This window comes from Oncorhynchus keta, chromosome 13 (genome assembly GCF_023373465.1).
Source record: "Oncorhynchus keta strain PuntledgeMale-10-30-2019 chromosome 13, Oket_V2, whole genome shotgun sequence".
NCBI lineage: Eukaryota > Metazoa > Chordata > Actinopteri > Salmoniformes > Salmonidae > Oncorhynchus > Oncorhynchus keta.
In genome coordinates this window covers 44,029,321-44,043,460 of record NC_068433.1, presented here as the reverse complement: position 1 = coordinate 44,043,460, position 14,140 = coordinate 44,029,321, and the positions used below count along the sequence as shown (strand labels likewise).

The following is a 14,140-nucleotide window of genomic DNA, read 5'->3' as shown; positions in this document are numbered from 1 at the left end:
GATATAGTCATTCCATGTACCTGATTGCGTTCTCCTCTATCTGTCCTCCTCTCTAGGTATCTCATTCACTCCTAAGGAGGTAGGGGAGCATGTTGTGAGTGTGATGAAGAACGGGACGCACGTGACCAACAGCCCCTTCAAGATCATGGTGGGTCAGTCAGAGATTGGCGACGCCAGCAAGGTCAAGGTGTTTGGCCAGGGACTGGTGGAGGGACACATCTTTGAGGTGGCTGAGTTCATAGTTGACACCAGGAACGCAGGTGAGGGTGTTTTCATTGGTATTCATTGTGACAAGTTCACGATTGGACATTATAGAGGGTTAAGATAATATTCAACTTTAGACGTTCAGAAGTTTTAAGTTAGTAGTTTTTGCTGTGTGTGCGCTGTAAAAGGGTTGCAGTGAATTTGTCAGTAACTTGCAGGCAGCTCATTAGCAAGTAAGTTACTGTATTTCATATCGCAGTACACCTACTGTTATCTAACTACTGTATCAAAGCAATGACGTAATGACACACAGTACAATACCGTATAATTGACTGTATTATACTGTAAAAAAGTCAATGATACTGTAATCGTAATGAATAAATGGATGGATGGATGAAAATCATTGAGGGGATTAGGATTTGTATTTGACAGTATTTTACTGTAATTACATGTGATTGGTGTAAGGAGATTGGCTGCTACGTAGGTAATGTGTTTTTCTTTACAGCATAGCAATGAATATTTGGTGTTTTATATCACTTGCATTTCTAGAGGCCTTAACAAAAACCACCCACTAGTGGTCAAAAGCTTTTTGGCACTCCAAAAATCCAATACGATACTGTATTCTGTGGGATAGAATTACAGCACACTTAACTTGTTTTTGCGGTAAGTGCTTTCTTTATAATGTACGGTTAATCCAACATTTCTTTGGGATTTACAATAATATACTGTACTTTTTTTTACAGTAATTTACAGGTAACAGGCTGCCAGTAACTTACCGCAAAAACAAGTTATGGTTTTTACAGTGTACCATTCAAAATACAGCAATAATTTCCCTGCCTACAGAATGTTCCCACAATGGACCATCATTTACAGTATGCTGCAGTAAAATGTTTCACATATTTTACTGTTAATAATACTCAAAATGGCTGCATAAATTACAGTTTTCCATTACAATGTGGATATGGCTGGTGTAACCAACACTCATCTTCTACTGTGACATCTTCTCTCATCCCTCTACTCTTCTCATGTCTCTCTCTTTCCCTCCCTCCCTCTTCTCTCCCTTTCTCTCTATCAGGTTATGGTGGTCTGGGCCTGTCTATCGAGGGTCCCAGTAAGGTGGATATTAACTGTGAGGATGTGGAGGATGGTACCTGTAAGGTGACCTACTGTCCTACTGAACCAGGAAATTACATCATCAACATCAAGTTCGCCGACCAGCACGTCCCAGGTGAGTTCAGGGGGCCTCGGGTGGCCTCGGGTGTCTTACAACATGCCTGTATACAGTTCAGCTCCTATCTAAACAGACTTATCTTGCTATGGGTGGTCTTGCATTTTTTTTGTCTGATTTGGGTTCCTGACAGGCTGTGATTGGTCTATCCCACAGGAAGTCCTTTCACGGTGAAGGTGTGTGGTGAGGGCAGGGTGAAGGAGAGCATCACTAGGAAGAGACATGCTCCATCCATTGCTACTGTGGGCAGCACCTGTGACCTCAACCTCAAAATACCAGGTGAGAACCGTTATGGTCTGTGTGTGGTCAAGGATTGGGATTCCAAAAAGCCCACTGGCTCTCCTCCTTTCTATCTACCATCCCTCCTTTTCTCTTGTCTTCCTCTCCTTGCACAGTCACATGCTTTCACATACCTTTCTTACACACTGTCGTGACCCCTTGCTTGGTCTTCCTACTGCATAGTTCTATTTTCATCTCTTGCCCTTTCTTCCTCCTTCCCTCCTTCCTTCCCTCCCTCCTTCCACCCTTCCACCCTCTGTAGGTAATTGGTTCCAGATGGTGTCAGCCCAGGAGCGGCATACGCGCACTTTCACGCGCAGCAGTCACACGTACACACGCACGGAGCGCACAGAGATTAGTAAGACACAGGCGGGGGAGACCAAGCGGGAGGTGCGCGTGGAGGAGAGTACCCAGGTCGGGGGAGACCCCTTCAGGGACGTGTTTGGAGAGTTCCTGGGTAGTCAGAGTCTCACAGGCTTCAGTGGGATACCAGCCACTACCAGACAGCCTCAAGAGGGTGTGTGTGTGACACAAGAGGGTGTGTGAGGCCTGTCTAATGCCGATTAATTGATTCGGAATGTGTGTGTTTTGTGTGGAGTGTCCAATTTGGCTATGCTTTTTTGTTTTAATCCAGAATAATAAATACATCTAGAATACAAATGTATGTCAAACTACTGCTTGATTAAGTTTAATAAAAAATATAAAAATTGCATGATACAATGATGTATGTAAATAGTCAATTTTATAAATCTGGTGTTAGCATGTCTGGATATTAATGTGTATGCCTTTGTGTGTGTTGAGTTGGGGAGTCGCTCCATGTTTCTCCCATTGTCCCAGACTGGAATTTATAGGAGGGCATTTAAAGGAGAGAGCACAGATGGAAAATCTGAGCAGTTCATGGCTGTCACCTCTGTGACCCAGCCATCTTACTCTGACATCACACAGAGACAGAGACTGAGCCACACACCGCTGAATCCACATCTCAGTCTGACTAACCTCATACAGTCTCTATGATTCCCTACTGCCCCTACTGACAACCTGAATGTTTGAAGAGTGAGCAGTATTTTGAAGTTTGTCTGAAGCACTTCTCCTCATTGTGTCCTTCTCTCCTTCTCCTCTCTCTCTTTCTTCATCCCTCTCCCATATATTTATCTCTCCCCCTACTCTCATTCCCTCTTTTTTTTCTTTCCCTCCTCCCAATACAGGTGACCATGGGACCCAGGAGATGACGGCCCAGGTGACCAGTCCGGGGGGTAAGACGGAGGACGCAGAGATCATCGACGGCGAGGACAGCACCTACAGCGTCCGCTTCGTCCCCCAGGAGATGGGGCCCCACACGGTCAACGTCAAGTACAGGGGCCAGCATGTCCCCGGGAGCCCCTTCCAGTTCACCGTGGGGCCCCTGGGAGAGGGAGGGGCACACAAGGTCCGGGCTGGGGGCACGGGGCTGGATAGAGGAGTGGCAGGAGTGGCAGGTAGGTTGGCAGTAGAGCTCTCTTAGCAAGTGATAGGCTGGGTTTGAAGCTTCTGAATAGGAGAGCCTTGCCTTTTCAGTCACTAAATGTAGGGCTATGTTGGGCTTTTGATCAAGATAATGAAACTATCCACATTCTTTTATTCATTTTTTATTTCACCTTTATTTAACCAGGTAGGCTAGTTGAGAACAAGTTCTCATTTACAACTGCGACCTGGCCAAGATAAATCAAAGCAGTGTGACACAAACAGCAACACAGAGTTACACATGGAATAAACAAACATATAGTCAATAACACAATAGAAAAAAAGTCTATATACAGTGTGTGCAAATGATAAGATAAGGGAGGTAAGGCAATAAATAGGCCATAGTGGCGAAATAATTACAATTTAGCAATTAAACACTGGAGTGATAGATGTGCAGAAGATGAATGTGCAAGTAGAGATACTGGGGTGCAAAGGAGCAAAAAAATAAAAAATAACAGCATGGGGATGAGGTAGTTGGATGGGCTATTTACAAGATGGGCTATGAACAGGTGCAGTGATCTGTGAGCTTCTCTGACAGCTGGTGCTTACAGTTAGTGAGGGAGATATGAGTCTCCAGCTTCAGTGATTTTTGCAATTCGTTCCAGTCATTGGCAGCAGAGAGCTGGATGGAAAGGCGGCCGAAGGAGGAATTGGCTTTGGGGGTGACCAGTGAAATATATCTGCTGGAGCGCGTGCTACGGGTGGGTGCTGCTATGGTGATCAGTGAGCTGTGATAAGGCGTGGCATTACCTAGCAAAGACTTCTAGATGACCTGGAGCCAGTGGGTTTGGCGACAAATATGAAGCGAGGTCCCGCTAACTAGAGCATACAGGTCGCAGTGGTGGGTAGTGTATGGGGCTTTGGTGACAAAACGGATGGCACTGTGATAGACTGCATCCAATTTACTGAGTAGTGTTGGAGGCCATTTTGTAAATGACATCGCCGAAGTCAAGGATCGGTAGGATAGTCAGTTTTACGAGGGTATGTTTGGCAGCATGAGTGAAGGATACTTTGCTGCGAAATAGGAAGCTGATTCTAGATTTAATTTTGGATTGTGAGTCTGGAAGGAGAGTTTACAGTCTAACCAGACACCTACGTATTTGTAGTAGTCCACATAGTCTAAGTCAGAACTTCCAGAGTAGTGATGCTGGACTGGCGGGCAGGTGCTGGTAGCGATCGGTTGAAGAGCATGCATTTAGTTTTACTTGCATTTAAGATCAGTTGGAGGCCACGGAAGGAGAGTTGTATGGCATTGAAGCTTGTCTGGAGGTTAGTTAACACTGTGTCCAAAGAAGGGCCAAAAGTATACAGAATGGTATCGTCTGTGTAGAGGTGGATCAGAGAATCACCAGCAGCAAGAGCGACATCATTGATGTATACAGAGAAGAAAGTCGGTCCAAGAATTGAACCCTGTGGCACCCCCATTGAGACTGCCAGAGGCCCGGACAACAAACCCTCCGATTTGACACACTGAACTCTATCAGAGAAGTAGTTGGTTAACCAGGCGAGGCAGTCATTTGAGAGACCAAGGCTGTTGAGTCTGCCTATAAGAATTTGGTGATTGGCAGAGTCGAAAGCCTTGGCCAGGTCTATGAATACAGCTGCACAGTATTGTCTCTTATCGATGGAGGTTATGATATCGTTTAGGACCTTGAGCGTGGCTGAGGGGCACCCATGACCAGCTCGGAAACCAGATTGCATAGCAGAGAAGGTACGGTGGGATTCTAAATGGTCAGTGATCTGTTTGTTAACTTAGCTTTTGAAGACCTTGGAAAGGAAGGATAGGATAGATATAGGTCTGTAGCAGTTTGGGTCTAGAGTGTCTCCCCCTTTGAAGAGGGGGATGACTGCAGCAGCTTTCCAATCTTTGGGGATCTAAGATGATATGAAAGAGAGGTTGAACAGGCTAGTAATAGGAGTTGCAACAATATCAGTTGATAAGAGGGTCCAGATTGTCTAGCCCTGCTGATTTGTAGGGGTCCAGATTTTGCAGCTCTTTCAGAACATCAGCTATCTGGATTTGGGTGAAGGAGAAATGGGGGAGGCTTGGGCAAGTTGCTGTGGGGGGTACAGGGCTGTTGACCAGGGTAGGGGTGGCCAGGTGGAAAGCAAAAATGCTTATTGAAATTCTCAATTATCGTGGATTTATCAGTGGTGAGAGTGTATCCTAGCCTCAGTGCAGTGGGCAGCTGGGAGGAGGTGCTCTTATTCTCCATGGACTTTACAGTGTCCCAGAACTTTTTGGAGTTTGTGCTACAGGATGCAAATTTCTGTTTGAAAAAGCTAGCCTTTGCTTTCCTAACTGCCTATGTATATTGGTTCCTAACTTCCATGCTTCTTTCCCCTTTGTATATACTGTATAACTGACTGTCTGTGTTCCTCTGTAGCTGAGTTTAGTATCTGGACCAGAGAGGCTGGTGCAGGAGGTCTGTCCATCGCTGTAGAGGGGCCCAGTAAGGCAGAGATCAGCTTTGAAGACAGGAAGGATGGATCCTGCGGAGTGGCCTATGTGGTGCAGGAACCAGGTCAGACCAATATATTATACACACTACATTCATCTAATGTACACAACAACATACTGGACATATTCTACACCTGAAATCACAAGGTTGACTATGTGCCTTCTATCTCTCTTTCTCTCTCCAGGTGACTATGAGGTGTCCATTAAGTTTAATGATGAGCACATCCCAGACAGTCCCTTCATAGTCCCCATCGCCACTCTGTCTGATAACTCACGCCGCCTTACAGTCACCAGCCTACAGGTTAGAACCCACACACACAGGCATACACACACACATATACACTACCTTTCAAAAGTTTGGGGTAACTTAATTAAGAAATGTCCTTGTTTTTGAAAGAAAAACATGTTTTTTTGTGCATTAAAATAAACTTTAAACTATTTAATAAACTATTTAAACTATAAACTATTTAATGAAGATGTCAGTGGAGGACTTGTGAGGCATCTGTTTCTCAAACTAGACACTCTAATGTACTTGTCGTCTTGCTCAGTTGTGCACCGGGGACTCCCACTCCTCTTTCTATTCTGGTTAGAGCCAGTTTGCGCTGGTCTATGAAGTGAGTAGTACACAGCGTTGTACAAGATATTCCGTTTCTTGGCAATTTCAGACCTTATTCTGATGTCTGTCATTATTAGCGAGGACTGGAATGGTATTATACAGAGGGCAGAGTTCACTGCTATATGAATAGACACACCTGTCATAACCTCTTCTTGGATTTAAACCAGAGATGGAACGTCATCTATATTTGAGTTGTAAACTAATTTAGAATAGTTTTATTAGTGGATAGATTTGGCAGGCCACTCTAAAATCTATATGCAGTGTGTGTGTGTGTGTGTGTGTGTGTGTGTGTGTGTGTGTGTGTGTGTGTGTGTGTGTGTGTGTGTGTGTGTGTGTGTGTGTGTGTGTGTGTGTGTGTGTGTGTGTGTGTGTGTGTGTGTGTGTGTGTGTGTGTGTGCGTGTGTGTGTGTGTTCAGGTTGGGGGTTGAGATGGTTGGATAATTATTATTAGCTGCTTCTGCTTTAGGGGAAATGTGTTACCCCACACCCTGTCATCAGTCTGACCACATGGGGCTTATTAGATCATTGACCTTTAACCTTTGTGATTGAAGGAGATGGGGTTGAAGGTGGGCCAGGAGGCGTCGTTCGCGGTGCAGTTGAACGGGGCGAGGGGGTTGATAGATGCTAAGGTTCACACCCCGTCCGGAGCAGTAGAGGAGTGTTATGTTACTGAGCTGGACAGCGGTAAGACATAGCACTGAACAAACTGACGATACAACAACTCACTACTACACAGTACAGAAAATATCCAAGATACTGCCTTTTCCACCAGATTGATTCAATTCCTTTGATAATTAAGAAAATGCATCAAGCAGTACATGCAGTAGTAGTATTTTACAGTAGAGGGCTTGTACAACCAAAGCACCAGGTGCTCATCCTACATTATAAAGAAGTTCATCTCAATTGCATGTCTTGCTAAATGAAAGGTTCAGTAAGTAGATTGTGAATATTGTAACGTGTTGGCCATTTTAACCTTCCCCTTCCTGTTCCGCTGCAGACCAGCACGCCATTCGGTTTATCCCGAGGGAGAACGGAGTCCACTCCATCGAAGTGCGTTTCAACGGGAGCCACATTCCCGGTAGTCCCTTCAAGATCCGCGTGGGAGAGATCGGACAGGTCGGAGACCCGGGAATGGTGTCAGCCTTCGGACCTGGGCTGGAAGGAGGAACCACAGGTATGAGGAACATTGTGTCCTACACATACAAACACATACATTAAGGTAGACAAATACGCTAAGTGTTTATTAGAATTTTAACACGTTCAGTAATTTGGTCGTTTCAAATACCCACAGAAGGCCTATAGACCACTGTAAGGAAAAATCCACAAAAATGTATAAATTACCAATATTGGCTCACATGTCTCTTCTAACTCACCTCTGATTGGATGTTTCCCCTGTCCATCTCTGTCCCTTCCTGTAGGCGCGGCGTCAGATTTTGTAGTGAACACGTGTAATGCGGGGTCGGGTGCTCTGTCAGTGACCATCGATGGGCCGTCCAAGGTCAAGATGGACTGTCAGGATTGTCCCGAGGGTTACAAGGTCACCTACACACCCATGGCCCCCGGCAGCTATCTCATCACCATCAAATACGGAGGACCATCCCACATCGTAGGCAGCCCCTTCAAGGCTAAAGTCACAGGTAAGTCCTCTATAGAGCAACGCTACCCAGACACTAACATTTGAGTGTTGAGTCCAGAATGTGTTGATGGAGAGATGGCAAGTGTGTGTACTGGTCTACTAAAGAGTCCTCACACCTTGCTTGGTGTAATTAGTTGGAAGATTCCCTAGCCTCTACACACTCCTATTACACTTCTGTGAGCAGGCCTTTCTAATCGACCTGGCCCGTGTATCCTGGAAGGACATTGACCTCATCCCGTCAGTTGAGGATGCCTGGTCATTCTTTAAAAGTAACTTCCTCACCATTTTAGATAAGCATGCTCCGTTCAAAAAATGCAGAACCAAGAACAGATACAGCCCTTGGTTCACTCCAGACCTGACTGCCCTCGACCAGCACAAAAACATCCTGTGGCGGACTGCAATAGCATCGAATAGCCCCGTGATATGCAACTGTTCAGGGAAGTCAGGAACCAATACACGCAGTCAGTCAGGAAAGCTAAGGCCAGCTTCTTCAGGCAGAAGTTTGCATCCTGTAACTCCAACTCCAAAAGTTCTGGGACACTGTGAAGTCCATGGAGAACAAGAGCACCTCCTCCCAGCTGCCCACTGCACTGAGGCTAGGAAACACGGTCTCCACCGATAAATCCATGATTATCGAAAACTTCAATAAGCACTTCTCAACGGCTGGCCATGCCTTCCGCCTGGCTACTCCAACCTCGGCCAACAGCTCCGCCCCCGTAGTTCCTCACCCAAGCCTCTCCAGGTTCTCCTTTACCCAAATCCAGATAGCAGATGTTCTGAAAGAGCTGCAAAACCTGGACCCGTACAAATCAGCTGGGCTTGATAATCTGGACCCGCTATTTCTGAAACTATCTGCCGCCATTGTCGCAACCCCTATTACCAGCCTGTTCAACCTCTCTTTCATATCGTCTGAGATCCCCAAGGATTGGAAAGCTGCCGCAGTCATCCCCCTCTTCAAAGGGGGAGACACCCTGGACCCAAACTGCTATAGACCTATATCCATCCTGCCCTGCCTATCTAAGGTCTTTGAAAGCCAAGTCAACAAACAGGTCACTGACCATCTCGAATCCCACCGTACCTTCTCCGCTGTGCAATCTGGTTTCCGAGCTGGTCACGGGTGCACCTCAGCCACACTCAAGGTACTAAATGATATCATAACCGCCATCGATAAAAGACAGTACTGTGCAGCCGTCTTCATCGACCTCGCCAAGGCTTTCGACTCTGTCAATCACCAAATTCTTATCGGCAGACTCAACAGCCTCGGTTTTTCGGATGACTGCCTTGCCTGGTTCACCAATTACTTTGCAGACAGAGTTCAGTGTGTCAAATCGGAGGGCATGCTGTCCGGTCCTCTGGCAGTCTCTATGGGGGTGCCACAGGGTTCAATTCTCGGGCCGACTCTTTTCTCTGTATATATCAATGATGTTGCTCTTGCTGCGGGCGATTCCCTGATCCACCTCTACGCAGACGACACCATTCTATATACTTTCGGCCCGTCATTGGACACTGTGCTATCCAACCTCCAAACGAGCTTCAATGCCATACAGCACTCCTTCCGTGGCCTCCAACTGCTCCTAAACGCGAGTAAAACCAAATGCATGCTTTTCAACCGATCGCTGCCTGCACCCGCATGCCCGACTAGCATCACCACCCTGGATGGTTCCAACCTTGAATATGTGGACATCTATAAGTACCTAGGTGTCTGGCTAGACTGCAAACTCTCCTTCCAGACTCACATCAAACATCTCCAATCAAAAATCAAATCCAGAGTCGGCTTTCTATTCCGCAACAAAGCCTCCTTCACTCACGCTGCCAAGCTTACCCTAGTAAAACTGACTATCCTACCGATCCTCGACTTCGGCGATGTCATCTACAAAATGGCTTCCAACACTCTACTCAGCAAACTGGATGCAGTCTATCACAGTGCCATCCGTTTTGTCACTAAAGCACCTTATACCACCCACCACTGCGACTTGTATGCTCTAGTCGGCTGGCCCTCACTACATATTCGTCGCCAGACCCACTGGCTCCAGGTCATCTACAAGTCCATGCTAGGTAAAGCTCCGCCTTATCTCAGTTCACTGGTCACGATGGCAACACCCATCCGTAGCACGCGCTCCAGCAGGTGTATCTCACTGATCATCCCTAAAGCCAACACCTCATTTGGCCGCCTTTCGTTCCAGTACTCTGCTGCCTGTGACTGGAACGAATTGCAAAATCGCTGAAGTTGGAGACTTTTATCTCCCTCACCAACTTCAAACATCAGCTATCCGAGCAGCTAACCGATCGCTGCAGCTGTACATAGTCTATTGGTAAATAGCTCACCCTTTTTCACCTACCTCATTCCCATACTGTTTTTATACTGTTTTTATTTATTTACTTTTCTGCTCTTTTGCACACCAATATCTCTACCTGTACATGCCCATCTGATCATTTATCACCAGTGTTAATCTGCAAAATTGTATTATTCGCCTACCTCCTCATGCCTTTTGCACACATTGTATATAGACTGCCCATTTTTTTCTACTGTGTTATTGACTTGCTAAATTGTTTACTCCATGTGTAACTCTGTGTTGTCTGTTCACACTGCTATGCTTTATCTTGGCCAGGTCGCAGTTGCAAATGAGAACTTGTTCTCAACTAGCCTACCTGGTTAAATAAAGGTGAAATAAAAAAAAAAAAAAAAAAATATAAGACATTATGTATTTGTCCAGAGGGCACCTAAGCTGTGTGTGTTTATATTTTATATGAGGAGAGATTATGCAACACGCCAGATGTGTTTATAGATCTTACGCAACCCTACTTATGCAATCCCACTCTCTCTTTCCCTCTTCTCTCTCTCTCTCTCTCTCTCTCTCTCTCTCTCTCTCTCTCTCTCTCTCTCTCTCTCTCTCTCTCTCTCTCTCTCTCTCTCTCTCTCTCACTCTCTCTCTCTCTAGGTGCTCGTCTCTCTGGTGGTCACAGTCTACATGAAACCTCGTCTGTTCTTGTGGAGACAGTAACCAAGACGTCGTCGTCTTCGTCTTCGATGGGCGTGGCCTATGGCCCTAAGTTCTCTTCGGATGCCAGTAAGGTGGTCTCCCGGGGCGCCGGCCTATCAAAGGCCTTTGTAGGGCAGAAGAACACCTTCACAGTAGACTGCAGCAAAGCAGGTGAAAGGCATTGGTCATACACACAGGTGTGCACACACGCAGACACACAGGTGTGCACACACGCAGACACACAGGTGTGCACACATGCAGACACACAGGTGTGCACACACGCAGACACACACGCAGACACACAGGTGTGCACACACGCAGACACACAGGTGTGCACACACGCAGACACACAGGTGTGCACACACGCAGACACACACGCAGACACACACGCAGACACACAGGTGTGCACACACGCAGACACACACGCAGACACACACTGTACAAATGCACCACCATACAAAGTGTATACGCGCACATACACTCACACAAATACTTAATGTTGCCGTATTTCTTCCCCTATAGGAACTAACATGTTGATGGTGGGGGTACACGGCCCAAAGACCCCGTGTGAAGAGGTCTATGTTAAACATCTGGGAAACAGGATGTACAACGTCACCTACACCGTCAAAGAACAGGGCAACTACATCCTCATCGTCAAATGGGGGGATGAAAATGTCCCCGGCAGCCCCTTCCATGTCACCGTCCCCTAAAATGGACTCATCCATCCCTTGTACAACCCCCTGCTGTATCCCAGAATGGACTAGTCCAACACCCCCACAGACACACTAAAGATACAACAACTTTTTTCATCTGTCCAGGGGGGAATTAATTTACCCATCATGCATTGTGCCAAATTACTCTGATAACTTATCCAGGTGACATCACAAAGATCTGAGGTGCCAATCCTACTATGTATGCGCCTCCCCTATTTTCTACGCACCACACACCAACCAGGCATCCTGTTGCTGTTTACTTTCAATGGGAGAGAATGTACAAAGAGAAGTCAAAAGTGAAATCATGTTTTCTGTCTGTATCGACCTATGTTAGTATTTTCAGAGCACAAACACAGTATGTAGTCTCCAACATGTGCTTTTTTAGCTAGTCCTCCAAAGGTGTCCCCCACTGCCGTTACTGGCCTGGCCAAAATGGCTGCCTTACACGAGGGAAGATGGCTGTGATGTCACTGTCTGGGTCACAGACAGACAGACAGACAGACAGACAGACAGACAGACAGACAGACAAGAGTTATTTACCTTTATTTATTCAGTCCTTTTATTTTCTTTGACAGAAAATGGTCTTATATTGTTTCAAAGGAGAAGGTTTCAGTCGATCTTAGAAACTATTCTCCCTCATACCGGGCCATCCTGTGTCATTTCGGGTGTAACCATGGACACAGAGATGTGGTTGGCCAAGGATTTTATACTGAGGAAGAGAGCACGGCGTAGCAATCGGTTTATGGTGTGAATGTTTCATTAAGAAGTCCACAGAGAGATGCTACAGTGGAACAGTATCATTGAGTGACATTTTATAGTGATTTCATATGTATGAAAATGAACAGAAAAAACTCTTAATCGTTTGATATACTAACCTTCTGTTTGGTACGGATGTGCAGCCATAATAAAACGTTTAACTGCTAACTTTCCATTGAAAACCCAACATGTGTTCTCTTGAGTCTGAGTGGGTGTATTTTTGTTTGCGTTCAAAAAAATGATGCCCAAAGCAATTTAGTATATTTAGTTGAGAACAAAGGTGGTCCTCTGTAGCTCAGTTGGTAGAGCACGGCACTTGTGGCACCGGAGTAGTGGGCTCAATTCCCATGACCACCCATAATGTCATGTGTAATGTCAGAACACATGACTGTCACGTTGGATAAAAGTGCTCACTAAATGGCATGTGTTGTTATATTAGTGTTTTAGCATTTTGTATATCTGCACAACAGTACCACTGGCTGGTGATAATGGGCTATTACAGATGGTTGGTGAAATCACTCAGTTTAAACAGTGTTTCCCAACCCTGGTCCTCCAGTACACAGGTTAGTTGTAGGCCTGGACAAACACACCTCATTCAGCTCATTAAGGGCTTGATGATTAGTTGACCAGTTGAATCAGGTGTGTTTGTCCAGGGGGTACAATAAGCATGTGTACTGTTGGGGGTACTGGAGGAGCAGGGTTGGGGAACACTGAGGTAGAATGAACTCAAATGTCATGTGTTACCTGGTTTTCTTATGGTCCGTAGGAAAACTGTAGCATCATTACAGAGCTTTTCCCTGTACTTCCTCCATAAATATACTGACTACAGGAATGTCCCCTCTCTGTCCGAGGGCAATATTACCACTGTGGGACTCTAATGGACCCACTGATCCAGTGTAATCACGTTGTCATTGCAGACCAGTGGGAGTTAAACCTTCAGCAGGGACAGAGACAGGCAGTAAAGGGAGCTGCGTTTAGGACTATTACCCTGCACTGTCAATAATATGTTTAGTACGTTGCACAATGTTTTGAACGGCACTAAACTGCCTTGCTTTACTGTACGGTGTGTTGTTACACTGTGCAGCATCGCCCTGTGTGTTGGTTTCAGCCATAGTCCAGTGGTACGATCAGTCTTTGATCAATTCATTCGTGGATTCGTTAGTTGATTTGTTTGACTCACTAATAATGCAGTTGTTTTGTTGGTTGAATGTAATGAACTGAAGAGTGGAACGGAAGCCTCCACTCACACAGAGAGCTGGTGCCTCTCTGGAGAACCAGAGAGCAGCGAGTCTCGCCTCCAGAGATCTAGAATCTATGAGCTGTGTGTGTGTGTGTGTGTGTGTGTGTGTGTGTGTGTGTGTGTGTGTGTGTGTGTGTGTGTGTGTGTGTGTGTGTGTGTGTGTGTGTGTGTGTGTGTGTGTGCGCGCATGCATGGGGAGTTTTTTTTTCCATCTGTGTTCCGTCCGAGTGCTGATGGTCTCCCTTTGTCACATATCCTATGCTGTGACAGGGAGTGGAAGTGGAATGGGTGTTGCTATCAGAAAATGCAATCACCGGAGTTTTAATGTGAAAGTCCCATAGTGACAACAGAGATGGGGAACTGTGATCAGACAATCACATTTCACGCCTTTTCATCTATCGCCAACACTATGTCAACACAACAGCAGGCAGGCAAAACCTGCAGGCTCGCACGCATGCACGCACACACACGCATACACACACACACACACACAAACACACACACACACAATTTCCCTGCTGCCTCT

At 46.0% G+C, this 14,140-nt stretch overlaps 1 protein-coding gene across 14 annotated transcripts in view; it reads left to right on the top strand.

The window, feature by feature from the left end:
- LOC118374087 (filamin-C-like) overlaps window positions 1–12,547 on the top strand; it is a 109,650-nt gene extending 97,103 nt beyond the window's left edge. For 5 of the 14 annotated variants that reach the window (XM_052460235.1, XM_052460241.1, XM_052460239.1 and 2 more), the window contains 12 exons: window positions 57–260; window positions 1,280–1,432; window positions 1,589–1,711; window positions 1,974–2,228; window positions 2,917–3,186; window positions 5,599–5,736; window positions 5,858–5,973; window positions 6,840–6,972; window positions 7,286–7,462; window positions 7,707–7,925; window positions 10,864–11,076; window positions 11,428–12,547. In XM_052460235.1, coding sequence (XP_052316195.1) covers window positions 57–260; window positions 1,280–1,432; window positions 1,589–1,711; window positions 1,974–2,228; window positions 2,917–3,186; window positions 5,599–5,736; window positions 5,858–5,973; window positions 6,840–6,972; window positions 7,286–7,462; window positions 7,707–7,925; window positions 10,864–11,076; window positions 11,428–11,615 — 2,189 coding nt within the window. In that variant the 3' untranslated portion in view covers window positions 11,616–12,547. Of the gene's footprint in view, window positions 1–56; window positions 261–1,279; window positions 1,433–1,588; window positions 1,712–1,973; window positions 2,250–2,916; window positions 3,187–5,598; window positions 5,737–5,857; window positions 5,974–6,839; window positions 6,973–7,285; window positions 7,463–7,706; window positions 7,926–10,863; window positions 11,077–11,427 lie in introns of all 14 variants that reach the window. The other 9 variants (XM_052460234.1, XM_052460232.1, XM_052460238.1 and 6 more) reach the window with 2 other exon arrangements.
- Window positions 12,548–14,140: the final 1,593 nt, after the last annotated feature.